Source organism: Rana temporaria, chromosome 3 (genome assembly GCF_905171775.1).
Source record: "Rana temporaria chromosome 3, aRanTem1.1, whole genome shotgun sequence".
Classification (NCBI taxonomy): domain Eukaryota; kingdom Metazoa; phylum Chordata; class Amphibia; order Anura; family Ranidae; genus Rana; species Rana temporaria.
In genome coordinates this window covers 214,981,224-215,009,142 of record NC_053491.1, presented here as the reverse complement: position 1 = coordinate 215,009,142, position 27,919 = coordinate 214,981,224, and the positions used below count along the sequence as shown (strand labels likewise).

Genomic DNA, 27,919 nt, shown 5'->3' with positions numbered 1-27,919 from the left:
TTTTTCGATCGATCGATCGATTTAAAATTTTGAATTTTTTTTCCCGGCGCGTAAATTTTTTTTTTCCCCACGCAACTTTATTGTACCGTCGCAATCCACAAAGCCCGACGTAACGTAATTTTGCACGCTGCCCGTCGGGAAAATGACATCACGAGCATGCGCAGTACGGCCGGCGCGGGAGCGCGCCTCATTTAAATTGTCATCGCCCCCTGCAGAAGAGGACCGCCTTGCGCCGGAGACATTTAAGTTACACGGCCTGAAATTTCTAGGTAAGTGCTTTGTGGATCGGGCACTTAGGTAGAAATTTTAAGTCAGTGTAACTTAAATGGGAAAAGTTAAGTTAGGCAGGAAATTTGAGGATTTGGCCCCTTGTTCACACAGTTTGATATTCCATTACTATTACTATATAGGTTCTATAAAGTGACAACAGCTTGTGCAGTACTTTAATAAATTAAGGAATACAGTCAAATTAAAATAGGGTTAGGGGCCCTGCTCTAAAAGCTGAAATATAAAATGGAGGGGCAAGTGATAAAAACGTTATAACCATCATAAATGTGAGGTATTAGCTGATGGGGAAAGTGAAAGTACAGTTTTTAGGTGGAGATGGGATACCATTACTTGAAAAGATGTGTCTTCAGTGATCTCCTAAAGATAGATAGAGTAGGAGATAGCTCAACAGATTTGAGTAAAGAGTTCCAGAGAAATGGAGATACTCTGAAGAGTTCATGGAATCATGCATGGGTGATATTTTGAGATGAGGTTGGTGATGTATAAATATGGGGATTGGGGTTCAAGTTTGCAGCAATGCAGGATATGTGCAAACTTTCAGTGTTTGAAATTTGGTGAACCGGCAAACGTAGGATATTTTACCACCCATCAAATTTAAAATTCTGGCTGCAGCCAGAAGTCATTATTTAGTGGCTGTTTTACTACTGCCACTAAATGAAAACTTTGCACTGTGATGTCCACCAGCATCTTTGGTTGCTAGTATCTACTCACATTTTAGCAATGTAATAGATTTCTAGGAATGCTTGTGGCTGTACAGTCATTTGCTGTTATGGTGCACCATAACAACCAATGACAGATAAAATTCATAATAGACCATTATCCTTGATAGGGGTCTGACATGGTTCACCATAGCAACTAGGGTTGTCCCGATACCGATACTAGTATCGGTATCGGCACCGATACTGAGCATTTTCCCGAGTACTTGTACTTGGGCAAATGCTCCAGATGCTTCACCCGATACCTGGACAGTCATCGGTGTGGGGAAGTTACAAGCTTCTCCCCCCATGTCTTTCAGCTGCTTTACTGAAATCTATAGAGCAGTGATCGGTGCTTGTAACTCCCCCACACAGAACTGTCCCTGCATCCTCCTCCAGTCCCTCTCCATGCTCCCTCCGTTCTGCTGTCCCTCCCTGTTTTTCCTCATTGTCCCCCTCCATTCTGCTGCTGTACCCCTCTATTCTGCTGCTGTCGCCCTCTCTTCTGCTGCTGATCCCCTCTAGTTTTCCTCTGTGTCCCCCTCTGTTCTGCTGTCCCTATCCATGTCCTCCTCCTTTCTTTTCTGTATGAACAAAGTCAGTGATCACTGTCCATTAACATAACTGAAACATTGTAACCTCCTGTGATTACGATGTCTCAGTTTATGAATGGAGAGGAGCCGCTATCTCCTCTACATTCACTTTCAGTGCAGCTGAGGCTGCAGAGAAAGGAACTGGGAATCTCTATCCTCTGTCTCTTTCTCTGTCTCGAAGGGGTAGATATCAGGGATCTGTTAAGACCCCTGATATCTCACCAAAGCCCCCCAACAGATTTAAAAAAAATATTGCAATAAATATATATATATTTTTTTAAATAATAAAAATTTTAATAAAAAAACACACAGACACTGTCCACCCCCTACCCCTCATAAAAAAAAGCATAGTAAAAAAAACATTAAAATATATATATATAAAATAAAATTGTACAAAAAAAACTGTCATGTGGCATTAAAAAAAGTACCCGTAATTGGTATTGGTGAGTACTTGAAAAAAAAAAGTGGTATCGGGACAACCCTAATAACAACCTATGACATTTAAAAACTGTCTCAAAATACAGAACCAGACCCTTATCCTAATATCCAGCTTAGCTGGCCAAGGGGTGAACTTTTGAATGGTTGGTAACACGGATAAGTCTGGCAGCAATATTCATGACCAACTGAAGGAGGGATAGTCTGAGTAAAGCTAGGCTAATGAACAAATGAGTTTTAATAGCCCATGGAGTGAATGCGTAGCTTTATAGTGCCATTTGAAAAGGAAAAATAGGTGTTTTTGTAGTATTAAAGTGGTTGTAAAGTTTTGTTTTTTATTTTCTAAATAGGTTCCTTTAATTTAGTGCATTGTTGGTCCACTTACCTTTTCCTCCGATTTCCCATCTAAATGTTTATTTTCTTTGTTTTCTTTGTCTGAATTTCTCACTTCCTGTTCCTCCTCAGTAAGCTGTTCAGTAAGCTGTTCTGGCTGACTAACCACCACTCGGATGATGGTGGCAAGTTTACTGAGGAGGAACAAGAAGTGAGAAATTCAGACAAAGAAAAAAAACATTTAGAAGGTAAGTGAACCAACAATGCACTAGCTTAAAGGAACCTATTAAGAAAATAAAAAACAAGCCCTTTAATGCATTCGATAAAAAGGTGGAGGATACCCCAGACAAATTATCAGTTAAACAGTTGATGAAGCAAATTCTTATGAGATTAGGTGATTAAGTTAATAATAATATAATATGGTAAGCTATCAGCAGATAAAATAACAGCAGTAGCAGTACAAAGTCATCACATAGGTCATAAACATGTATTGATACTTTACACTTCTGAGTTAGTAAGGCTATCTCTGTTCTATTTTTAACTATATTATCCCCTCATCTGCCCACACATACTTCTCTTTAGTATTTTCTTCCTGTCCTTTATCTCCTGTTCTTTCTGTTTCAGCACCTTCTCCTTTATTATAATTATTAGATCTTAGTTTCCAAGATCTTGTAATACACATACTGTACAGCAAAAGTATGCATTCCATATTGTATGTTTGTTATTAGATACGTTCTCATTGTAACTTCTTAGTAAAACATTTTTGATGTGTCTCTTTAGTCAGTGTGCAGATGGCTCCTTCCAGCGTGCTTAGACTTTGTTGAAAAAAGGTGTACATTTGTAATAAAGACTTCTCCTATACATTTTACTATGTCAATGCTGAAGATCTATGAAAGTTTACTGGTAAACATAAGGTAAGTAGCTAAAATGTATGTTTTATTATACAATATACAATACACATTGTTTAGGAAACCATACTAATTTTAACCACCTCAATATCAGATACTGATACTTTTACCCCTTACCTGCCCAGGCCATTTTTTCAGAATTTAGTGCTGTCACATTTTCAATGCCAATTAAAGTGGATGTAAACCCACTCTTATCCTTTCTAAACTACTGCCATAGTGCTGATCTATAAGGATATACATGCCTCCTGTATGTATCCTTACCTGTCAAATGTCTCCCCTCTGTCTGTAATGAGACCCAAAAAACTGCAGATTCTGTGGGTGGGTCTGTTGTCTGGAGCTCAGTGGGTGGAGTCGTGATGTCAGTAGACTCCCCGCCCTCCTCTACACTGCCCTTGTCAACATGCATTTTCTCTTGTGTATTCCTTACACTAAATTCTGCTATGATCCCTAACATCCAGTTAAAATCCATAAAAGTAACCACATGACTTCAGAAAAGGAGTGGGGGTGGGAATTAAAAAAGAATGCCTGTCTCCAAGCTAGTGCATGAGATATGTAAATAACCTTGATGTTGCAACTGTGATCAGGTGACCTCAGACACACACACACTGCAATATAACAATCAGATCACTCAAGCTTCTCCTCTGCCCAGCTCTCACTAGATACATCTAACCTAGATCAGATCACTTGTCTGTGTATATTCTGCTTTCTGTTCTGTGTTTTCACTGCAATATACATGCATTTCCTCATCACACTGAACTGTGGATCACACCCCATGATGAGAAACATCCAGTCAAAACACAGTAAATGCAGCCAATCCTGGGAGAGCTGGAATGGGGAGGAGGGGAGGGGAGAGGGATGTGAATTGTGAACTTTTTACACAGGATGTGCCTCTGTCTCAGGCTAGTGCATGAGATATGTAAATAACCTGTCACTCACAGCAAGGGAGCGGAACGGACTAAGGTTTTTCTCTGTAAGTCTGTTTTATTTCACTGAACAATAAAAGAGGATTGCTCAGAACTGGATTAACTCTGTGTGGCAAGACTGGGCACAGATGATAGGAAATCTTATACCCTACATTGTGACATTCAAAACATTTTTTTTTCCGGGTTTACAGGCACTTTAAGTCATGCAACACTGTACCCAAATTAAATGTGTATCATTGTTTTTAGATAGAGCTTTCTTTGCTTCTGTTATAACATTTTCCAAATATATATTCTTTCTTCTTAAATTTAGGCAAAAATGTGTTCTGCTTCATTTCTTTGGTAAAAAAAATTAACACAAATCAGTGTATATTATTTAGTATGTGTGAAAGTTATACAGTCTACAAACTATGGTATACAGTACAGCGCAAATATTTTAGGCAAGTGCGAAGAAATGCTGTAAAGTAAGAATGCTATCAAAAATATATATTTTCATTGTTTATTTTTACCAATTTACGAAATGCAAAGTGATTGAACAGAAGAAAAATCTAAATCAAATCAATACTCGGTGTGACCACCTTTTGCATTCAAAACAGCATAAATTCTTCTAGGTACACGTGCACACAATTTTTGAAGGAGAACTAACCTAATTTTCTGTGTATGTAGGCTGGCTCAAATTGTTCTGTCTCTTCATATAATCCCAGACAGGGCTCTGTGAGGGGCCAAATCAGCATTTCCAGGACTCTTTGTTTTTCTTTATGCTGTATATAGTTATTAATGGCTGTATTGGTGGAAAAAAAGAAATGTTCCTGGACTGCCGCACTCTGATTTATAGAAACAAAATAAACAAAGGATAAAATCCAAAGCTGTATGACATCCAAAAATTCATGCAACACTGCAATCAATGGTAAAAAGTGGACATAGGGGACAAAAAAGCTAACATGTTTCACATCATAGATAGATGCTTACTCATAGCTGGGTTGTGTCAGGATCTGAAAGGATTTAAATAGAAAACTTTGAATGCATCCAAACCAATTAGAGCTGGTCTGCACAGCATTAGACAATTAGATACCTGATTGAAACTGACACAACCCATGTGTACTGTATGTGACATTCTAACCTAAAACACATTTTATGATATAGACTTAATAAGTGTATGTGTAAACATACAAAAAAATGCAATAAATGAATAAATATATATGAATATACTGCAAATAATAAAGTGCTATTGAATAAATGAAAACTGATATGAATGATATTGTGATAATAAAATGTGGAGGCAATGTGTGAATGCGGAGTTGTTCATAAATACGGTGCTGTTCTGTGTTGGAAATAAGACATAACAACAATGAATTGTTGATATGGAAGTGCGCAAAAACTGCAATAAATATAAGAATAAAAACGTGTATGCCTCCACATTTTGTTATCACAATATCATTCATATCAGTTTTCATTTATTCAATAGCACTTTATTATTTTCAGTATATTTATATATATTTATTCATTTATTGCATTTTTTGTATGTTTACACATACACTTAGAAAGTCTATATCATAAAATGGGTTTTAGGTTAGAATGTCACATACACATGTGTGTTTTTGTTTTTGATTGTTTTTGATTGTGCAGATGCTGTTCTGATCATGGGTTGTGTCAGTTTCAATCAGGTATCTAATTTTCTAATGCTGTGCAGACCAGCTCTAATTGGTTTGGATGCATTCAAAATGCTCTATTTAAATCCTTTCAGATCCTGACACAACCCAGCTATGAGTAAGCATCTATCTATGATGTGAAACATGTTAGCTTTTTTGTCCCCTATGTCCACTTTTTACCAATGATTGCAGTGTTGCATGAATTTTTGGATGTCATACAGCTTTGGATTTTATCCTTTGTTTATTTTGTTTCAATAAATCACCTATCAGAGTGCGGCAGTCCAGGAACATTTCTTTTTTCCCAGTCAGTACTACAGGGCGGGAGCACAGCATAGGTGGCAGGGCTTGGAGTGGTACTATTTTCCATTATTAATGTCTGTATGCTTGCTTATTACAATGATAATCTGATCACTGTTAAAAGCAATCATTTTTTGAATGGCATCCATTCATGTGACATTGAGTACCATTGTGATAGTTGTGATTGGCCACATATATCCCATGGTACTGGTCCTCTGTGATTGGTTCCTGTGCCATGTGATCACAAGCACTGAGATTATAATAGTACATAAAGAATGGCAGTAAATGAAAGCCCTTGCCATATGATCACTGTGATTGGTCACAACAATCACATGGTATCAGGGCCAACCCGCTACAATTATCTGTCTTCTGCTGTGTCCGTTGTGCTTAAAAAAAATTAACATTGAAAACCAATATGTATGCCTTCATTATGGTAGTCTTATGAGGTATTCTATAATAAAACAAACCCAAAAAATACATTGTGGTTACTGGTGTACTGTTGTGAAACTGTAAAGTGCGCAACAATGGTGAAATATCAAACAGGCTCTATAATAAACCAATAAAGTGAATATAAATAATAATAAAAGTCCATGGGCCGGATTCAGAAACAAGATATCTCCTGATACGCCGTCGTATCTCTGAGTGCGGTCGGTCGTATCTATGCGACTGATTGAGAGAATCAGTTACGCATAGATATCCCTAAGATCAGACTGGTGTAAGTGTCTTACACCGTCGTATCTTAGGCTGCATAATCACGCTGGCCGCTAGGTGGTGCTTCCGTATAGTTACGCGAGGAATATGCTAATTTGGTATTTACGCCGATTCTGAAACGTACGTCCCGCCGGCGCATTTTTTTACGTCGTTTACGTTAGGCTTTTTTCAGTGTATAGTTACCCCTGCTATATGAGGCGTAACTAATGTTAAGTATGGCCGTCGTTCCCGCGCTGAGTTTTGAAAATTTTACGTCGTTTGCGTAAGTCATTTGCGAATAGGGCTGGACGTCATTTACGTTCACATCGAATCCAATACGTCCTTGCGGCATACTTTGGCGCAATGTACACTGGGATATTTTACGGACGGAGAATGCGCCATTCAAAAAAAAAACCGTCAAAAACGCGGGGTCAAGTAAAATTTAAATACAACACGCCCCCAACATCCCCATTTGAATTAGGCGGCCTTACGCCGCAACACATACGTTACGCCGCCGTAACTAAGGGCGCAAGTTCTTTCTGAATACAGAACTTGCGCCCAAAGTTACAGCGGCGCAACGTATCGGAGATACGTTACGCCGGAAGAAAGATTCGCTTATCTTTCTGAATCCGGCCCCATATTTCTATCAAACATTGTTGTGAGACATAAATCATGAATCTTCTGTATGTGCTCCAATCACCATGTGATATTAAAGTGCAAACTTTTCAAATAAAGTGCCTTACCTGAAGTGGTATATCAAAGCGCTCACCAGATTACCTCGGCCACCGAGTGACCCTCAGGCATGTAGTAAACAAAAGGACTTCTTTCATCCGATAATCCCTTCATAGAATATTCAGCATGGATCTTCTGTCTGAAGATCACCCAGATCCCAATCCAAGCGAGAATGGTATTTGTATATATATATGTCTCCTTATTACTAGAATCAGCTCGTATCCAAATCCTCCAATTCATCTGCAAACGTTGGCTCCACATGAAAAGCCACAGAAAGACATGGATAGTGTTATAACGTTTTTTTAATAGCTTAAAAACTATACTTACACATCCAGTTCATTAAGGGCAAGGTACAGCAAAAATGAGATACAGCTGCAAAGGAGAGAGAAAGCCAGTCCGACACCATGCGGGTGTGTGTAATGCTCAGCGTGCGTTTTAGCAAGCGCCTCAGCTGTATGTGGAGACAGGGGACGTGCATGGCATGGCGAGCCTCAATTTCAATACGTTTCACGCTCGTACACGTGTCATCAGGAAATGCCATCACACTATCTATGCCTTTCTGTGGCTTTTCATGTGGAGCCAACATTTGCAGATGAATTGGAGGATTTGGATGTAAGCTGATTTTAGTAATAAAGATTGTAATTGAGATCTGGGTGATCTTCAGACATCGGATACATGCTGAATATTCTATGAAGGGATTAGAGGGTGACTCGGTGGCCGAGGCAATCTGGTGAGCGATTTGATATACCACTTCAGGTGGAGCACTTTATTTGAAGCATTTGCACTTTAATATCACATGGTGATTGGAGCACATACAGAAGATTCATGATTTATGTCTCACAGCAATGTTGGATAGAAATATGGACTTTTATTATTATTTATATTCACTTTATTGATTTATTATAGAGCCTGTTTGATATTACACTACTGTTGCACCCTTTACAGTTTCACATTTTGCTTATTAGTTATCACAAATCTTAGGAGCAGCATCAGTTGTTTCAGAGTGTATGGTTTTGTAGTTGATGCCACTCCCATTTTTAAAATTTATACCGGCGTACTGTTATTATTTTATTTTTGAACATAATCAATTGGTTATTATAAAATAAACTGAACCTAAATTAGGATAAACAAGTCAGTTTGCATCTGATGCAACCTCCAAAGTATAAAAGTCAAACTGCAATTAACCATTTAAAATATTAGCCAAACTTTAATTTGGTAAATTTCACCTAACGTACATATTTAAATAATATAGAATACTCTTAAACTCATTTGTAAAATAATTTTATAGTATCTCTATGGAATAAGATTGTTAGAGCTTTTTGGTCACCAATAGTATTTTTTATCACGTGAGATAATTTTAAATAGCATGGCAGTGATGTACAGTATAGATTACGGCCACTGAAGGAAACTCAACGAAAAAGCTAAAAAAAAATAGAATAGGTTGACAAAGTGACATATTAACCAAATATAAATGAAAAAGAATATAAATAAATAAAAATGATAACAAGTCCCAATAAGAGAATCATGTGACATATATAAAGTCGTCTGGTGGACAGTGAAACCTTGGAAATTCCTCTTATGAAAAATGAATGCACAAACAGCAAAGGTTGGTGAAAATCCTCTGACTTTAAGGACTTTAAGGACTGACAAAGTGAGTGCATGCTTACCAGCTGCACAAACTTTAACACTTGTGGCTAATATCCAGCCAGGGCCTTTTCCTCCAGGGACTCCAGATGTCTGATCGAGTCATATGACGCCGTAGACCGTTGATCCTGAAGGTGGTCAGAGGCATGACTGTTTTCCAAAGGTTGGTCATTTACAACTTCTTATGGAAGGGTTCTTGAGTTACTTACGTAACTTACGTACATAAGGCAACATTCATTGAGCATGCGCTTGACATGGTAAACCCAGCGGAGGTCTACTTGCTAAATCACAAAAAGTATGGCAACCATGGTCACAATAATCTGGAGCAGCAACGTTTTTTTAATTTTGGCCAATTTGATTTACTTTTAAGTTTAGTCATGACTCAGCTATAAGTTATGTTTATTAATTCTCAAGTTGGTTAAAAAAATGTATACACATGCTTTCAGTGACAGTACCCCTCCCTCAGGCAACAAAATAGATCCTGGTAGGGGTTCCTGAGGGAGTGGAGGTCACACTGTCATAGTTTAACATATAACTGAATCTAAGGTAATACATTTCAAATTCTAAATTTCTGTTAACCTATATCTAATACATTTATTTGTACCAAGTTATATACAACAACTTATTGTACGACAAACAATGTCCACGTTGTTATATTTTTGTTCAAGTGATATAAAAATAAAATAAAGATCTATTGATAAAAAAATAAAAATAAAGATGTCATAGGGCTCACCTTCATATAACATAAAAATAAAGTATTATCGTAGAATATAGAAAAATAATAATGGTACGGATATTGTGAAATAGCACAAAGTAAATATTGAGCTACAATGTTGATCCCAATAAGAAAGCATCAATCCTAGAAATGACAGTGGCATTGGGGGGGGGGGGGGAGCATTAAAGCATTAAGTAGAAAATAATGAGAAATAATAGATAATACCTACAAGACTATCCTATTTCAGAAAAAGGTCCACATCCCATCTGGAATTAAGACCAGCAGGGATCCTAGTACCTAAGGTGAAAATCCATCATGCCCCTCTCTCTCTCTCTCTCGGGAAGTCTGTGGGGGACAACACTTACCTTTTTAAAACCCTCTCTATGCCACTGAAGAGGAAAGCTCATATTACGAGCATGTATGTCTTTGAAATGTCTGGAGACATTAAGCAGATTCTTATTACTGTTATGGGCAGCACCATTATAGTGTTCTCCTATCCTCACTTAAAAGAATCTGGAAGTACAACCTACATATTGTAGTGCACACAACGTGCATTTATTTATATATACAACATTATTGGTGCCACAATTAATTTGGTCTTGGATGAAAAAACCTTTACTAGTGGAAGTTATGGTTCTATGCATCTTGCTGTGTTTATCACAGGAGCGGCACATTTTTAAGCTGCAATAATAAGAACCAGTGGTGCTACGTCAAGTACTTCCATGTTGCGCAGCAGTGGCGGCTGGTGAAGTTTTAGGATGGGGGGGGCGCCAGACCCCGCCCCTCCCGTTTGACCCATCCCACGTTTCATAAGCCCCACCCCCTATATAATCCACCCACCCCGTCCCCTCTATTCCACTAACTTCCACCCATAGTGTCAAGAGTATACAGTTCAGCATCACAGGACAGAGTATACAGCTCAGCATCACAGGACAGAGTATACAGCTCAGCATCACGGGACAGTTTACAACCCCAGCATCACGGGACAGAGTATACAACCAAAGCATTACAGGACAGAGTTTACAGCCCCAGCATCACAGGACAAAGTATACAGCCCCAGAATCACAGGACAAAGTATGCAGCCCCAGCATCACAGGACAGAGTTTACAACCCAGCATCACGGGGGAGAGTATACAGCTCAGCATTACAGGACAGAGTATACAGCCCCAGCATCTCAGGACAAAGTATACAGCCCCAGCATCACAGGACAAAGTATACAGCCCCAGCATCACAGGACAGAGTATACAGCTCAGCATCACGGGACAGTTTACAACCCCAGCATCACGGGACAGAGTATACAACCCCAGCATCACAGGACAGAGTTTACAGCCCCAGCATCACAGGACAAAGTATACAGCCCCAGAATCACAGGACAAAGTATGCAGCCCCAGCATCACAGGACAGAGTATACAGCTCAGCTTCACGGGACAGAGTTTACACCCCAGCATCACGGAGGAGAGTATACAGCTCAGCATCACAGGACAGATTATACAGCTCAGCATCACAGGACAGAGTATACAGCCCCAGCATCACAGGACAAAGTATACAGCCCCAGCATCACAGGACAAAGTATACAGCCCCAGCATCACAGGACAAAGTATACAGCCCCAGCATCACAGGACAGAGTATACAGCTCAGCATCACAGGACAGAGTTTAAAGCCCCAGCATCACAGGACAAAGTACATACCTCCCAACTTTAGAACTTGAGGCAGATGTAAACATGCGGCACGTCACACCAAAAAGTGGGTGTGGTCAGACTGGTATCAGTGGAAGGGGCTTAAGGGGCTTGGTTAAACAAAACCAATCCCCACCATCCCTCTCCCCATCATTACACAGGACCCCTTCCTCAACACTACCCCCATTGTTACACAGGACCCCCTCCCTCATACTAACCCCATCATTAAACATAGAGAGGTTATTTGTTTAGGGTGGAGAGGCAGGGAGGGGGGTTATTTCTTAGGGTGGAGAGGTGGGGGGGTTATTGTTTAGGGTGGAGAAGCAGGGAGGGGAGTTATTGTTTAGGGTGGAGAGGCAGGGAGGGGGTTCTTGTTTAGGGTGGAGAGGCAGGGAGGGGGTTATTGCTTAGGGTGGAGAGGCAGAAAGGGGGGTTATTTCTTAGGGTGGAGAGGCAGGGAGGGGGGTTATTTCTTAGGGTGGACAGGTGGGGAGGGGTGTTATTGTTTAGGGTGGAGAAGCAGGGAGGGGAGGTTTTGTTTAGGGTGGAGAGGCAGGGAGGGGGGTTATTTCTTAGGGTGGACAGGCAGGGAGGGGGGTTATTGTTTAGGGTGGAGAAGCAGGGAGGGAAGGTTTTGTTTAGGGTGGAGAGGCAGGGAGGGGAGTTATTGTTTAAGGTGGAGAGGCAGGGAGGGGAAATATTGTTTAGGGTGGAGAGGCAGAGAGGGGGGTTATTTCATAGGGTGGAGAGGCAGGGAGGGGGGTTATTTATTAGGGTGGACAGGTGGATGGTTAATGTTTAGGGTGGAGAGGTAGGGAGGGGGGGTGTTTAGGGTGGAGATGCAAGGAGGGCGTGTTTATGGTGGAGAGGCTGGGAGGGGGGGGTGTTTAGGGTGCAGAGGCAGGGAGGGGGGTATTTAGGGTGGAGATGCAAGGAGGGCGTGTTTATGGTGGAGAGGCAGGGAGGGGGGTGTTTAGGGTGGAGATGCAGGGAGAGGGGTGTTTAGGGTGGAGATGCAGGGAGGGGGGTGTTTAGGGTGGAGATGCAGGGAGGGGGGTGTTTAGGGTGGAGATGCGGGCAGGGGGGGTGTTTAGTGTGGAGATGCAAGGGGGGTGTTTAGGATGAAGATACAGGGGGGGTGTTTAGGGTGGAGATGCAGGATGGGGGGTGTTTAGGGTGGAGATGCAGGGGGTTGGTTAGGGGTGGAGATGCAGGGGGGTGTTTAGGGTGGAGATGCAGGATGGGGGGTGTTTAGGGTGCAATGAGCTGATTGCAAGCTGGGAAGCTTCCCATAGACTGCCGTGTGTCCGCGCCCGGACGCTCTTAAAGTGACTTTTTAAAAAAAAGTGTTATTTATTTATTTTTGTCAAAAGCTTGGGGGGGGCGGCGCCCAGGCGCCCCCTATGGACAGGCCGCCACTGTTGTGCAGACTGAAATAAGTTAGGAGACAAAGTACTGCCCAAGGACAGGGAAATCTGCAGCCATTGGAAAGAACATGTATAAGGTCCTCATCACCAGACAGAACAGGCAGATATTTAGGGATGATGTGCTTTATCTGGTTGTATTCACATTAATATATATATATATATATATATATATATATATATATATATATATATATATATATCATGGGCTCTTTTGCTGTTACTTTTGATTTTGATAAGAAATTACCTATCGTTCTTAGATGCTATGTCTATAGTTCTAATGCTGTAGCAGTCTCTATAGCGGCTATCTTTTAATCTACAGTATGTGTGATGTTGTTACATTCCTTAGTGAAACTGTCCAAGGTATAACAGTTTCTTCTAGTTCTAGTGTATTCCCCTACATGTATAGATCAAATAGTGTATGTGGGGTGGCAACTAGAGGCTAGGAGAGGGAAGTTATTGGCACATTCCTTCTGAAAGGTCAGTGTATTGATAGTGCCTGTATCACTGCAAGGGCACTTGGAAGTGCAGTCACTGTAAATCTGAGGGGGACATGCAAGGAAAATAAAAAACAGCTTTTTTTCATGCACATGATTGAATGATAAAATCAGCAGAGCTTATCCTCATTTCAGAGCGTCCACTCAGATCTATAGCGATCTACAGCTACTACACTTCCAAGTGTACTTTCAGTGCACTTTCAATTGCACTTGTAGTGCAAAGTGGATTTTCCTTTTGTAAATCAACCCCAGTGATGCCTATAATCAGTTAAAATCGAGGTTCAGAATTATATGGAGTAAAAATAAAACAATATTCCTTTCAAATCCAACTATAAATGTGGCAATAAAACATGTTTGCAATCATTTTCTATTTCTTCATTTATAAATAATTTGCACATTATTTGTATTCAGGTCACTTGTTTAATGGACCACACTGATCAAACAAATTTTCTTAACATAAGTCATTGTGTAATTAATTAGATAGATGCTGAAATCTCAAATTATTGAATGTACAAAGATGGAATTTTGTTGTAGGGTTTAAGCAATTTGCAACATTCTATCAATAATCACTTAAATCAACAAAAGAGCAAATTATAGTCATCAAGGTAAAACACATTACCTTAATTCATAGCATTTTCTGAACCGATTTTTAAATTAAATCAAAGTCTGCAGAGTTGTTTATTAAAAATACAAATGTATAAAGTGACAGTTTTTGATGCAAGGATTAAACAGTAGTTAAGTTAGCTGTAGACATAAGATGAATATTACCCTTTGGTGAAAGTCATGTTGATGAACCTTGTGGGGCTTACAGTTTAACAGCAATCCAGTTAAGCTGTAATCCAGAACAACTGTGGGTCAAACAAAGGCTAAGATGGCAGCTTCCTTGGCTATAAAGGATAGTAGGGTTTAGTTCCACTCTAACTAATAGTAAATCTGGACCAAAATAAACGTTTTTTTTGCAGCTAATGCAATCAACATGCTATTAATATTACATCAGATGTTTTGCATTATATATTTCTAAATTAATTTGTGTTTTTTATAGATATTTATAAATTATCCCTACAATGCAAATGTCCTAATATAGTAGGTTTTGGCATGCAGTTAACAATTTTCCACTAATCCTTAACTAAACCAACAGTAAAATCAGTAAAACATGCTTGTTATACTCATTGTGGACCCTATAAGCCATTGAGCTGAGATGTAAGAGTTAGGGGCATTTTTTAGAACATTAGGGCTGTGTGCAGATGAAAATAGAAAGGGAGTTTTTAATAATGCTCCTTTTTTTAGGTCTGCAAAAAGTGGCACAGAAAATGAAGAAGAGATCATTGATACTGAAGAGACAAGTCCTGGTGTATGCCATTCTATAAATATGAATGAAGAGGTCAGGAATGCCATACTAGCTTATGGATTCTTTGCTGTTATTTGGTCTTTTGGAGGTGTTCTTCACCCAGACTCAAAGCAAAGGTGAGCATTGATATGTTCCTGCCATCCACCTACATCATTCTCTTGGTTAGATTTATTCTTCTTTTATATTTTTTATAAATCGCCTGCACAGCTAAGGCAGAAAATGAACACATGTTTAACAAAGATATCAAGGGTATTAGGCTCCACAAGTAAACATAAAAATGCATATAACTTTATTTCAATGTGCCTAAAAATCTAAGTTGAAGATTTTTTTACTTTTTCCTGTTGTTGTACCTATAACACCTTCTATTTTGTGTTACATTTAATGTTTTGCTTTGGTTAATTACCTGCCATGAATAAGTAATGCAAGTGAGTCAAAATTCTTGTGATCTAATATTTGGGTATAGCAATGATTTATAGGCTTCTTCATTAAGCAATGTAGCTCTCTCAACCTCCCCTGTGCTTTGCCATCCTGTCCTTGAGCCAATTGGTAGACCAATGTTGAGAGTTATAAAGAAGTAGAAGAATACTTGTTCACATATTTTAACACTGTCATCAGTTTATGTCAATGTTAATTACCATATCCCTGTATGTTGCAATCATTAAGATGCTCACCTAAGCCTTTTTTTTTTAACTATCGACACTCCCTGCTGTCACCACTACTTATGGAAGTTCCACATCCTTACCACTCTGACAGTAAAGAACCCCTTATGCAGTTTAAGTTTAAACCGTTTATCGTCCAACTTCATTGAGTGGCCACGTATCTTTTTAAGTGACCTCAGACTGAATATTTTTAAGCTCTAACCCCTAACCCTAACCCCCTAACCCTCTAATGCTCTAACCCTTTAACCCTTACCTAACCCTAACCCCCTAACTTTGAATTTTTGAATTTTCAAATTTCGATTTTTCAAATTTCTGAATTTTCGAATTTCCAAAATTCGGAAATTTCGGAATTAAATAATTTGTCAAAATTTGTTAAAAAAATAATTTGGAACTAAACTAATTGCACATGTCTAATCCTCTTTGACTTACCTATATTTGTCCATGTTACTTAGTACATTCTATGCATTTTTACAGGGTTCATAGTGCTGCCCCCACATTTTTATTATCTCAGAAGGGACTTAAGAGCAACTGTGTCAGAGGTTGAAATCTAGACTATGCCCATATGCCAAATAAACTACTAGTATTTTTTTGAACTCTGAAAGGAAAGCAGGTATTGGGGGAACCCCAACCCAGGAAGAACACAATCACTACATGCAGATAGTGTCCCATATTGGTACCTTAACTGCCAGGTGAGAAACCCATGAGTGTTGCAAGTCGCCCCAGGCAGATATAGGAGGATTTAGGTTGTTCGCTACACATAAAATAGTGGGATGTGGTTGCGATCATGCATACAAAAGCAGAAGGTATATTCACATACAAGTGTGAAAGTTGTATTCAACTTCAAGGGAGATGTCTCCAGGTGAGCATTTCCATAGAGAACCCGGGGTGAGTATCAGGCAGAGCAGGAGGCACATCCCTGGCTGTTTCCTGATAAAGGCTATGCCAGTGTGTGCATAAGTCCAGTGATACTTGGGTTTTTCCAAGTTCTTTTCCAAGCCTCCATCTCTGTTGGTCTTGAGAAAAAACATTTATATGTCCCTGATTATAATGGAAAAAAATGTAAACAATACATTTATGAGCTAAACAGAATGACTTCTGCTTTGCGAAAATGAAATAAACGTGGCTTAAATAATTTACTAACTTAAATAACATGCTATTGCCACACATATTAATCATTATTTAGCTTCATTTATCAAATAGGCATAACATTTTTCATCATTTTGTATACTTCCAGCATTGACTTCCCTTGCCCTTTTGCCTCTCTCTGCATTCGGGCAGATAGCATTTCAGTGCTACAAAGTAAGTCAGTAATGAAAGACTTCATTTTGCCAGGTGCTGTGATTGCAGATCTGAATATCGAACAGATAGCTAAGACACCCAGCAGCTGTCACTGATTTCCATTCTGACTGAGCACTGGGGAAATATCTAGGACCACCAACACAACATATATTACTACAATCCTCCTCTGCTTACCTGAATGGTATATTAAGTAGTTAAATGATAACTCCATTTTCGTGGGCCTTTGATTCAGTTGAGTGGCCCTACCTATGGGAATGTCTACATAACTATGGCTTTGGACCGCATTTCATAAAATGGGTGCAACTCCTATATCAGACTTCCAAGGTGAGAATATTTGTTAATGGATGGCTCTCAGAGCAGTTTCCTCTGGAGAGGGGTACTCGTCAGGGATGTCCCCTCTCCCCATTGCTGTATACCTTGGCCGCTGAGCCACTGGCTATCGCCATTAGAGCACACCCTGATATTCAGGGTTTGCGTTGGGGTAACACAGTTGATAAGATAGGCCTATACGTGGATGATACTATCCTATACCTGTTAGATCAGGGACCATCACTGCAAACAGCGCTACGACTTATTGAATGAATGGGTGGTTATTCGGGACTGCGCATTAATTGTTACAAGTCCCAAATTCTCCCCATAGATGTCTTCCCCCCATGGTGACCCCTCCACTGCCGCTCTCCAGAGTGTCCAGGATTAGATATCTAAGAGTTGAGGTCACCAGGAGACTGACAGACTATACACCTCTAAATGTGGTGCCGCTGTTTGATATGATCAAACTCAAAACGCAAACGTGGGCTAGATTACCCTTAGGGGTGATGGGGCGCATAAATATTATAAAAATTATTTTGCCCAAAATGTTATACATGGTGTGGCACGCCCCTCTATACATTCTCTTAAAAATGTTCAAGCAAATGGAAGCTATTCTGAATTCCTTTGTTTGGGGGAGTGGTAGACACAAACTTGCTTGGCACATTTTAAAGAACCCAACGGATATGGGAGGTGTTTCCCTGCTGGATCTCCATGAGTATTACTTGGCCCCGCAGCTCTCTCACATATATCACTTCAATACCTCGGAACTGCAACGCTATAGGTCTTTAGTTTGCGACAAACCCGAGCACCCGGCACATGCACCCCTTGAGGCAATCCTCCGCGGGAAACAAACACAAAAACAGGCATTAAGGCCTAATTTGGGGATGTTAAAGCATCACCAACAGATTTGGGAAATATCCCTTAAAAAACAGAATGTTGGGAAATCTTATTCTCATACCCCATTGTGGTTTAACAGCCATATGCCAGCGCTAGCAGGGGTCCCTGACTTGGTGGTGTGGGCCAGACACGGAATAATATACTTACACCAAGTCCTATCAATCCCAGGGCTCAAGCAGTTTCAGACACTTAGGCCCAGATTCTCGTAGATCGGCGCATCTTTATGCCGGCGTAGCGCATCTCAGATGCGTTACGCCAACGTAACTTAGAGAGGCAAGCTCCGTATTCTCTAACCAGATGCATACATTTTTGCGCCGGCGCAGCCTAAATTCGTCAGCGTAATTCAAGGTAGGAAGGAAGTGGGCTTGATCCATTTAAATGAACCGTGACCCCATGCAAATGAATGTCCGAAAGACCGGCGCATGCGCCGTCACGTGATCGCATGTCCAGCGCCCCTCTGCGCATGCTCACAACTACGCCCGGCGTAATTCCTAAGTTACGCCGGCCCACCATTTACACCCAGGGCATAAATACACCCAGACATGCGCCCGTCGAGTGCAAAAGTACACCTGTTTGGTTTGGTTTGGTGGATTGGTGGATATACTTTTGCGCTCTGATTGTGACCATGTCTGCCCAGCGTTCTAGGACCAGAAAAAAAATTCTCCCCAGAGGAGAAGGGCATTATCCTTGCTGGCATGGAGAGGTACTACGATCGCCTCCATGGGTCCCGTAGCAAGGACACCAGTAAGGGCAGAAGGGACGAGATCCTTCCGAGGATCACTGACCAAGTCAATGCCGTGGGCAATGAGGCGAGGAGGCCCAAACACATCACCAAGAAGATGAATGATCTTCGAAGGAGGGTGAAGGAGAAGATGGCCCTTATGGCGAGGCATTCCAGGGGCACTGGTGGTGGCCCACCCTCTAGGGTCTGTCTGACTCCTGACGAGCAGGTTGTTGCTCGCTGCCTTCAGAGGGAGCAAGTGGAGGGAGTGCAGGGCTACGACTCAGTTGAGCCACCCTTGAGGACAGGTAAGTGTGTTTTTTCTACTATCTGGTGTGTAGCATGTGAGGGGGTGAAGGGAATATGTGACAAGTGTGTGGGTCCACCAACATGTGAATGTTTTGTGTCATCTGCAGATGTCCAGGAGGGAGCTGGGCCATCTGGTGCCTCTGCCTGTCCCACACCATCCCCTGATGATTCTGCCCCTGACCCCCTGGGAAGCCAAGAGGCATTGGTGGAGGGGAGTGGTGGCCAGACCTCCGGTGATGAGGTCATTCAGGATGCAGAACATATGGGTGAGGAGGTGTCCCTCTATCTCGAGGAGTCGTCCATCTCAGCTGGTCGTTCCCAGACATCAAGCCTCCAAGCCTCAAGTCCCTCTGGCTCCATCCCCAACCCACCCACTCCCTCAAGTCCCTCTGGCTCCATCCCCAACCCACCCACTCGCTCAATTCCCTCCCCCTATGCCAGGCCTGAAGCCTCTCCTGGCCCCAGGAGGGCAACCAGGCAGACTGCCAGTGACCCTGACTACTGTCCAGGACACGCAGACACGCCATATGGGTGAGATGGCCCAGGACATGAGGCGAGTGGCCAACAGCCTGGCCTCCAGGGGACACATCACTGATGGTCTGCAGGACGTGGCAGGCAATACAGCAGCTATCATAACCTGCTTGGGGGATCTGCAGGCCACCACGGCTACCCTCGTGGCAGAGGTGCGGACCCTGTCGGCGGCCATCCAGGGCCACACAGCTGCCATTGAAGCTGAGGGGTTACGCTCACAGCAGATGCAGGCAGAGACCAACAGCATTCTGACCCGCATCTCTGTGGCGTTAGAGGGCAGGCCTCCAGCCATGGTGGATGCTCCTCCACCTGATGTCCCCCCACCGTTAACCAGGCAGTTGCAGAGCCGTGGGCGTGGCAGTAGCCAGGGCAATTAATTTTGTTTAGATTTTATTTAATTTCTCTGGTTAAGAGAGTTTTATTTATTTAATTTCTCTGGTTAAGAGAGTTTTATTTATTTAATTTCTCTGGTAAAGAGAGTTTTATTTATTTAATTTCTCTGGTTAAGAGAGTTTTATTTATTTAATTTCTGGTAAAGATTTTTTTTTAAGATTTTTTTTTTTAATAATGCACACGGTGAGGCGTGCAGATAAGTGTGACTGGTGTGTGAATGTGGGGGGGGTGTCCCTCCTGCCGGCAAAGGGGTGTCACCCTCGGCCGTGTGAATGTGGTATGAATGTACAGCAACATAATTGGGGCCTTGGTGCGGCATTGCTGCTCCCAAGTCCTGCTTGGTGGACTTGGGCTAATCCAATGTGATGAGGATGTGGGGTGTTTGCTAGGGACCACAGTGGTGTGCATGCATGCATTCTCCTTGATCCATGTTTAACGTGCAAAGATGCGTTCCATGAGACATCTCCTGACTGCTGATCCCTCAGCAGATGGGTAGCCTCGGGCAGGGTGGGGAATTGTCTGGTTCGGGGGTCAGGTCATCACGTATGTCAATCTCCAGGCCCTTTCTCTCGGCAAAGTTGTGCAGAATGCAACATGCACCGATGATCTGGCACACGAAGTTTGAGGAATACAACAGGGTCCCCCCAGACTTATCCAGGCATCGGAAACAGGACTTCAGGATGCAAAATGTGTGTTCCACCACTCCACGGGTACGTATGTGTGCAGCATTGTAGTTTTGCTCTCCTGTGGTTTGGGGATTCCGGAATGGAGTCGTGAGATGGGGTCCAAGTGCATATGCAGAGTCACCTGGAAGGGAAAAGACCGGAGGATGTTAGTCGTGCATGTGCCCCTAGTAATGTCTGCATCATGGGGTCAGACAGTCATGCCTGACTCCCATGTCACTCACCAACCAGCCAGCTGTCCCCATACACGTTCTGTTCAAATCCTGTTGGGATGGTGCTTTGATGGTATATGTAGCTGTCGTGGCTGGACTCGGGGTGTTTGGCATGGACGTGCCATATGAGGCCTTGGGCATCGACTATCACGTACAGTTGATGGAATGCCAGTGCTTCCGATTGCGGTATATGTGCTCTGTGTCACGGGGGGGCTGTAGTGCCACATGGGTGCAATCAATGCCCCCCCTGGTGCGTGGGAATCCTGCAATTCTGACAAAATCCGCCCTTGTCTTATTCCGCAGGTGCTCCTGGGTGGGTCTGATGATGTGGTGGGACATGCGTCTGAGGATTGCGGGGACAACCTGGTGCACACATCTGCTCATGCTGGTTTGTGACATCCCAGCCACCACTCCACTTGTACGCTGAAAAGATCCACTGGCGAGGAAATGCAGTGTTGCCAGTACCTTGACCAGTGGCTGCACTGCATGTGAGCGGTGTGTCTGGCTGGTGATGTCATCATGCAGGGCTGTGGCTATTTCCTGGATGGCATCAGTGTTGAATCTGAAGATGCGATACACCTCCGAATCACCCATGTCAAAGATGTTTATGCGTGTTCGGTATATCCTCTCCCGTGCCCTCCTCCTCCTCCTTCTATGCGCCTGGGCGCACACCAGTAGTGCTATGACCATGGATGCCCCTGGCATGTTGGCATAAAGTCTTGTCCTGCAAGTGTGGTTGCTCAGCTTGTCCGTAAGGGTGTTGCTGAAGCTGCTCTCCAGCTGACCTGCACACGTCTGGTGCAAAGTTGGCCCTGCTTTATGAGGGGCAAGTTTAGGCCGTACGTACAGCTTACACGCACTGCGCGTAGCCTGTGTCGGGCGGTCGTATGTTCGGGAATTGGCGCATCTCCCTCATTTGCAAATTTGAATAAGAAATCAATGGGAGCGCAAGATGCTTCCGGCATAAGTATGTGCCTACGCTACGGCGGCGTAGAAAAGTTACGCCGGTCGGAAGAAGCCTATTTTCAGGTGTATCTGGTTCTGTGGGTACGGTGCATAGATACAACGGCACATATTTACACTTACACCGCACATCTCGAGATACGCCGGCGTAACTTCTTTGAGAATCTGGACCTTAGAGAGGAATTTTCGCTCCCACAGCACTTAGCATTTAAATACCTGCAGCTCCGTCATGCACTCCAAACCCAGCTGCCATCTCTAGAGGTAGTGACGGAACCCCCGCCAGTGCTGGATATTGTTTTGGGGAGTGATCCCTCCAAACTTATTTTGCAGCTATACCGCACCATTAGACAGTGGGGTACAGTAGCCATTACTCAGAAGGCTTAGGCCCCGTACACACGACCAAACATGTATGCTAAAACTGGTCCGCGGACCAGGTCAGCATACATGTTCGGTCATGTGTAGGCGCGAGCGGGCAGAATTCCAGCAAACATTTGCCCGCCGGGCCTTTTCCCAGCGGGCAAATATTCCTGGACTTGTTTTAAAACCGTCCGCTGGAATCCTGCCCGCTCGGACATGTATGGTCGTCAGTACAGACCTACCGTACATGTCCGAGCGCCCGCCGTCCCTCGCATGCGTCGAATGACTTCGACGCATGCGTGGAAGCATTTAAAAGGCAGGCCCGCCCACGGTGCTGCGTCATCGTCGCGTCATCGTCACGGCGACAGCGCAGACACGCCCCGCGTATTGTTTACGTGCGGACTTCTGTACAATGGTTAGTATAGCCATTGTACAGAAGTCCCGGGCAGACATGTACGGTGAAAACGGTCCGACGGACCGGTTTCATCGTACATGTTTGCCCGTGTGTACCCGGCCTAAGATGGCTTGGGAACAGGACGTAGGCCCAATAGAAGATGCAGATTGGGATGAAATACTTGAGGGAATCAAGACTACATCACCTAAACTGTCAGATAGACTGACGCAACTTTACATTGTTCTCAGAGCCTACCTAACACCGCTGAGACTGGCCAAATTCCAACACACGCCCAATCCGACCTGTCGTCTGTGTCAGTCCACGAGTGTCACGTTTTACCATCACATTTGGAGTTGTCCAAATATTCAGACTTACTGGACGCAGGTTGTCCGCTTTCTGCATGACAATATGGTATCCCCTGTGGTACCTTACCCTAAGTTGTGTATTCTGGGGCTATTGCCTGACGTAGACGTGGATAAATATCACACAATTTTCATATTTAAAACATTATTTTTAGCTCGTAAAGTAATTGCCCAGAGATGGATGCAGGATTTGCCCCCCACTCTACTGATGTGGAAAAAGGCTGTTAATGACACTTCTCCATTCAAGAAGCTGATCTACACACACAGGGGCTCCACACAAAAGTATTCCAAGGTTTGGGACAGATGGCTAGAGGATGGAGAAACGTGTGTCTGATTGTGCCTTCACCCGGAGGTTCTTCTACATTAAAATGCTCCTTTGTCCTCGTGAACATGTGAATGTATGACTAGTGGTATCTAAGTAAACAAAATGAACATGCATTTTTACCTTATGACACTGCATTTTTATTGACAAATGTGCTTGACTGTCTTGTAATATGTGCTTTAAATGAATAAAGTTGGTTTTTCCAAGTAAAAAAAAAGGGACAAAAGATGTAGTTTTTAGTAATGCGATTCTAGCTAGAGTTGCAGCAGTAACAGCATACCAGGGTTAAAAGGGACATAGGAAGCAGTTTTCAGTAATGCGATTCTAGCTGGAGTTGCAGCAGTAACAGCATGCCAGAGTTAAAAGGAACATAGGAAGCAGGTTTCAGTAATGTGATTCTAGCAGTAACAGCATGCCTGTGGGGGGACAAAGATGATATTTTTAGATGAGACATTCAGTCTCTGAAATCTTTTTTTAGGGTGCTCCATCTTTCTCTAACTTTGTCATTGGTACCAGTATATCCCGTAATAGCTGGGTACTCCCCTGCCCCTCCCAACAATCTGTCCATCTGATCTGCAATGTGCCAAATTCAAGCACCTGGTAAACGACATATTGTTTGGCCATCATGGTCTTTGTGAGAGACTGCCCTATCTGTCCGAGCGTATTTATTGGACTAAGAACTAGTAAGTTGGGCTTTAAAGGCACACGGTACAAGTGGTATGAAAAACTAGAAAAGGTTTTTATTATTGATATAGAAATATCATAAAAGCAGTTATAGGTATAAAATCACAAAATGAAATTACATTAATAACTGGTTCCACACACAAGGTTCACATTCATTGTATGATTCTAACATAAAGAGCTTCAAAAATAGAAAGCAAAATCATAAAGTGGGTTATATCACAAGTGACCAGGTGGTTTATCCAGAGGAACAGGAGGTCTTGCTCGAAATGTTGCGCGCTTTGGAATTAGCGCTTCCTCAGGTGCATAGATATCTCATTAGAAAATAACCCGCGTTGGTGATAATCAACGAACGGTCTTATATTAGCCTAAAGTTGGTTGTAATCCACAAGGGAATAATGCCAACCAATTAGAGGGATGATATCATAAAATGAAAGATAAAGTTGCATAACGTGGTATGGCAGTTAATTGCTGGTAAGCAATAGACAAAATGCCTAATCCAGGGATGTGTTCACACAGTGGGATATATACACAGGATAGTCAGCCAAGCACCGCTAAGCAGGTGGGTAAATCTGCCTCGACGATTGTCAAACTGAATAACCTCAATCCATATGCATGGAAAGGGTAACAGAAATTGGCAATGAAGTCCTTAATGGTTCACAACAGTGTATAACTCTGTGTGTCCCCGATGATTAGGTGGCACCAGTACAGGTATTGCTTTTCCTTTTACCCCTTCTTCTATCTGTTGCCTAACTAACCTGCACCTTTATATGTCCACCCTCCTCTATACTGGCCCCTACCAGCACTTGAAAAGTACAGCCCAAACTCTGCTACAGGTTGGTGATGCTTCGCAGTGTTGCCTGCAGGACATGATTTCCAAAGAAACAATTTGTTCACATTTTGTGTAGCAGTATTAACCCAAGGAACATATACATGGCACAGAATGTGCACCAAGTTCTATCACTATTCCTGTAGGACATGTTATATACTAATGGAATGGGGATAACCCAGGAAATTAGGAATTATGTTTTTTTACAATAGTGTTAATCTCCCTTCATTTTATACTCAACACTAGTTGTTTTGCCTAACTGTTTGGGATCTCCTGCTCACTGATCTCAAAACTAGCCTCACCATTTCTAGGTGGTACAATATGATGCTGCTGAATTATACAATATTCTGCTGCTGAGAGAAATAATTTTCTATCATTTTGATAATATTGTTGCTGGTTGATATATAAAAAAATTGCATTATATAATATACTTTTTTGGTGTAATATAATGATATTTCAAAATGGATCTAAAGGCTGAGGGGCAGATCCACATACATTTGCGTGGGCGCAGCGTATGTGAGATACGATACGCCGCTGTAACTTACTTTGCAAATCTTTGAATCCTGAAAGAATTTGCGCCGTAAGTTACGGCGACGTAGTGTATCTCTCGCGGCGTAAGGGAGCGGAATTCAAATGCGGCGAGTAGGGGGCGTGTTTCATTTAAATGAAGCGCGTCCCCACGCCGAACGAACTGCGCATGCCCCGTCTGTCAAAATTCCCAGGGTTCATTGCTCCAAATGACATCGCAAGGACGTCATTGATTTTGACGTGAACGTAAATGGCGTCCAGCCCCATTCAAGGACGACTTACGCAAACGACGTAACATTTTCAAAATTATACGCGGGAACGACGACCATACTTAACATTGAGTACGCCACCAGATAACAGCTTTAACTATACGCCGGAAAAAGCCGAACAGAAACAACGTAAAAGAATGCGACCGCCGCTCGTACGTTCGTGGGTCGTCAGAAATTGCTAATTTGCATACGCGGATTACGACGTGAACACCACCCAGCAGCCGCCGGAAAATTGCATCTTAGATCCGACGGCGTACTAAGGCGTATGCCTGTCGGATCTAACACAGATGCTGTCGTATCTTGTTTGGTGGATACCAAAACAAAGATACGACGCGCAAAATTTGAAATTACGCGGCATATCAACAGATATGCCGGCGTAATTTCTTTGAGGATCTGCCCCTGAAGGTTTTTTACCGATGCATTCTCTGTATTAAGTTAAAAAAACAATGGCTCCTGCTGCTGTTAATCATAGCCAGTGAGCATAGAACAGAATGGGCTGAGCCATGCTCTGTGTGTCAATGGACAGACAGATCATGGCTCAGGATCCAGCCTGCATAAGTGCCCCTTTAACAAGTGACTATATAGACACTCAGGGGGAGGAAATCAGAGTGCCAGCAGGAGACCCTCGAAGAGGAGGATCAATACTGCTATGTATAAAACCATTGCGCAGGGCAGGTACAGATAACATGTTTGTTATTTTTAAAACAAATAACCTTTACAAACCTACAATCACTTAAATATACAATATTGCTCTTATAATATTTAGTAAACATTGCTGTTGTATTATTTAGTAAACTTATTTGGTATTGATTCCTCATAAATGTTGCTGCTTCATGATATCATAAGGTAATTTGGTGGGCCTGGGTGATATCATCTTAACCACTTCAGCTCCAGAAGATTTTACCCCTTTCGTGAACAGGCCATTTTTTTTCTATTTGGCACTGTGCTGTTTTAACTGACAATTGTGCAGTAATGCAATGCTGTACCCAAACAAAATTGATATAATTTTTTTCACACAAATAGAGCTTTTTTTTGCTTTTCTTTGATCGCCACTGGGATTTTTATTTATATATATAAAAAAAGACTGACAATTTTGGAAAAATAAAAAACCTTGTTCTTTACTTTCTGCTATAAGACATATCCAATAATAATAAAATAAAAATAGAATCTCTTTATACATTTTGCCCAACATGTATTCTTCTACATGTCTTTGTGGAAAAATCCCAATAAGTGCATATTGATTGATTTGTGTGAAAGTTATAGCATCTACAAACTATTGATTGATTTGTGTGAAAGTTATAGCGTCTACAAACTGTGGTTTATATTTTGGATTTTTTTTTTATTAGTAATGGTGGTGATCAGAGACTTAAAATGGGACTGCGATAGTGCAGTGAGAAATCTGAAACTAACTGATGCTGGGGGAACTAACTAACTGCCACTGAGTGACATTATTACATTGATCAGTGATAATAGTATGCACTGTCACTATACTAAAGACACTGGAACGGAAGGGGTTAACATGTAGGGCGATCAAGGGGGTAAATATTAGTTAAACAATTGTTTATGCGTGTAATGTGTGCTGCTATTAGAGGAGATCTAGTTGTTGCTCTGTAAAGGCTTAACTAGATCAACTCATAACTAGAAAATAGTGTATACTAAAAATACCATCTGGATGTTTTTTGACACATTTTTAATAAGAAGAATTAGAAAATTAAAAAGTACACAAAGTAAAAGTTAAATATGTTGCTTTATGAACAGAATTTTCAAATGTTTTCATCTTCTACTTTAACAAAACTCATTTTTATTGAAGCTGCTAGTGGCTAGGATGTCAGGAGACTGACAAGATGGCTTTAAACAATAAATCAAGCACGGGAGTCTTTTACTTGCTCTCCATTGAGGCCAAACTTTGTGGCAAGTCTTTCATCAAAAACCTTTACAAGTTCAAGTAATGGCTCATTTCAGTGTTCAAAGTAGAAAATTATGACATCTGAAAGATTGTGCCCATCAGCAAGCCCACAAAACACTAGCACTTCCACAATTTATAACCTAAAAATATTGAGGTGGTATGGTAGGCCATAAAATGCAAAGACACAGTACTCTGGTACCTTAACACAAAAAAACTAAAACGTTTTCAATTATATGTTTTGACCATGTTGCGTTAGCATACATGTGTTCGTTTTTAGTATAGCTCTACTGTGTAGCTGTCTAAATTAGTTTTTATTTCTGAACATTTATAAACTGATATAATATTCATGTAATATTTCCACATATATTCAACAAAGATTCTTACCTTTTTTTTTTTTACAAGATTTCTTTATTAAAATTGTAGCATAGAAGGGCATGGAGTACAATGAAGA

The 27,919-nt window shown here is 41.8% G+C and overlaps 1 protein-coding gene across 1 annotated transcript in view; it reads left to right on the top strand.

The window, feature by feature from the left end:
- The first annotated feature begins 3,062 nt into the window (after positions 1–3,062).
- Positions 3,063–27,919, top strand: part of LOC120932095 (dynein heavy chain 3, axonemal-like) — a 179,907-nt gene continuing 155,050 nt past the window's right edge. The window contains exons 1-2 of the mRNA XM_040344230.1: positions 3,063–3,258; positions 14,784–14,960. Coding sequence (XP_040200164.1) covers positions 3,215–3,258; positions 14,784–14,960 — 221 coding nt within the window. The 5' untranslated portion in view covers positions 3,063–3,214. The remainder of the gene's footprint in view (positions 3,259–14,783; positions 14,961–27,919) is intronic.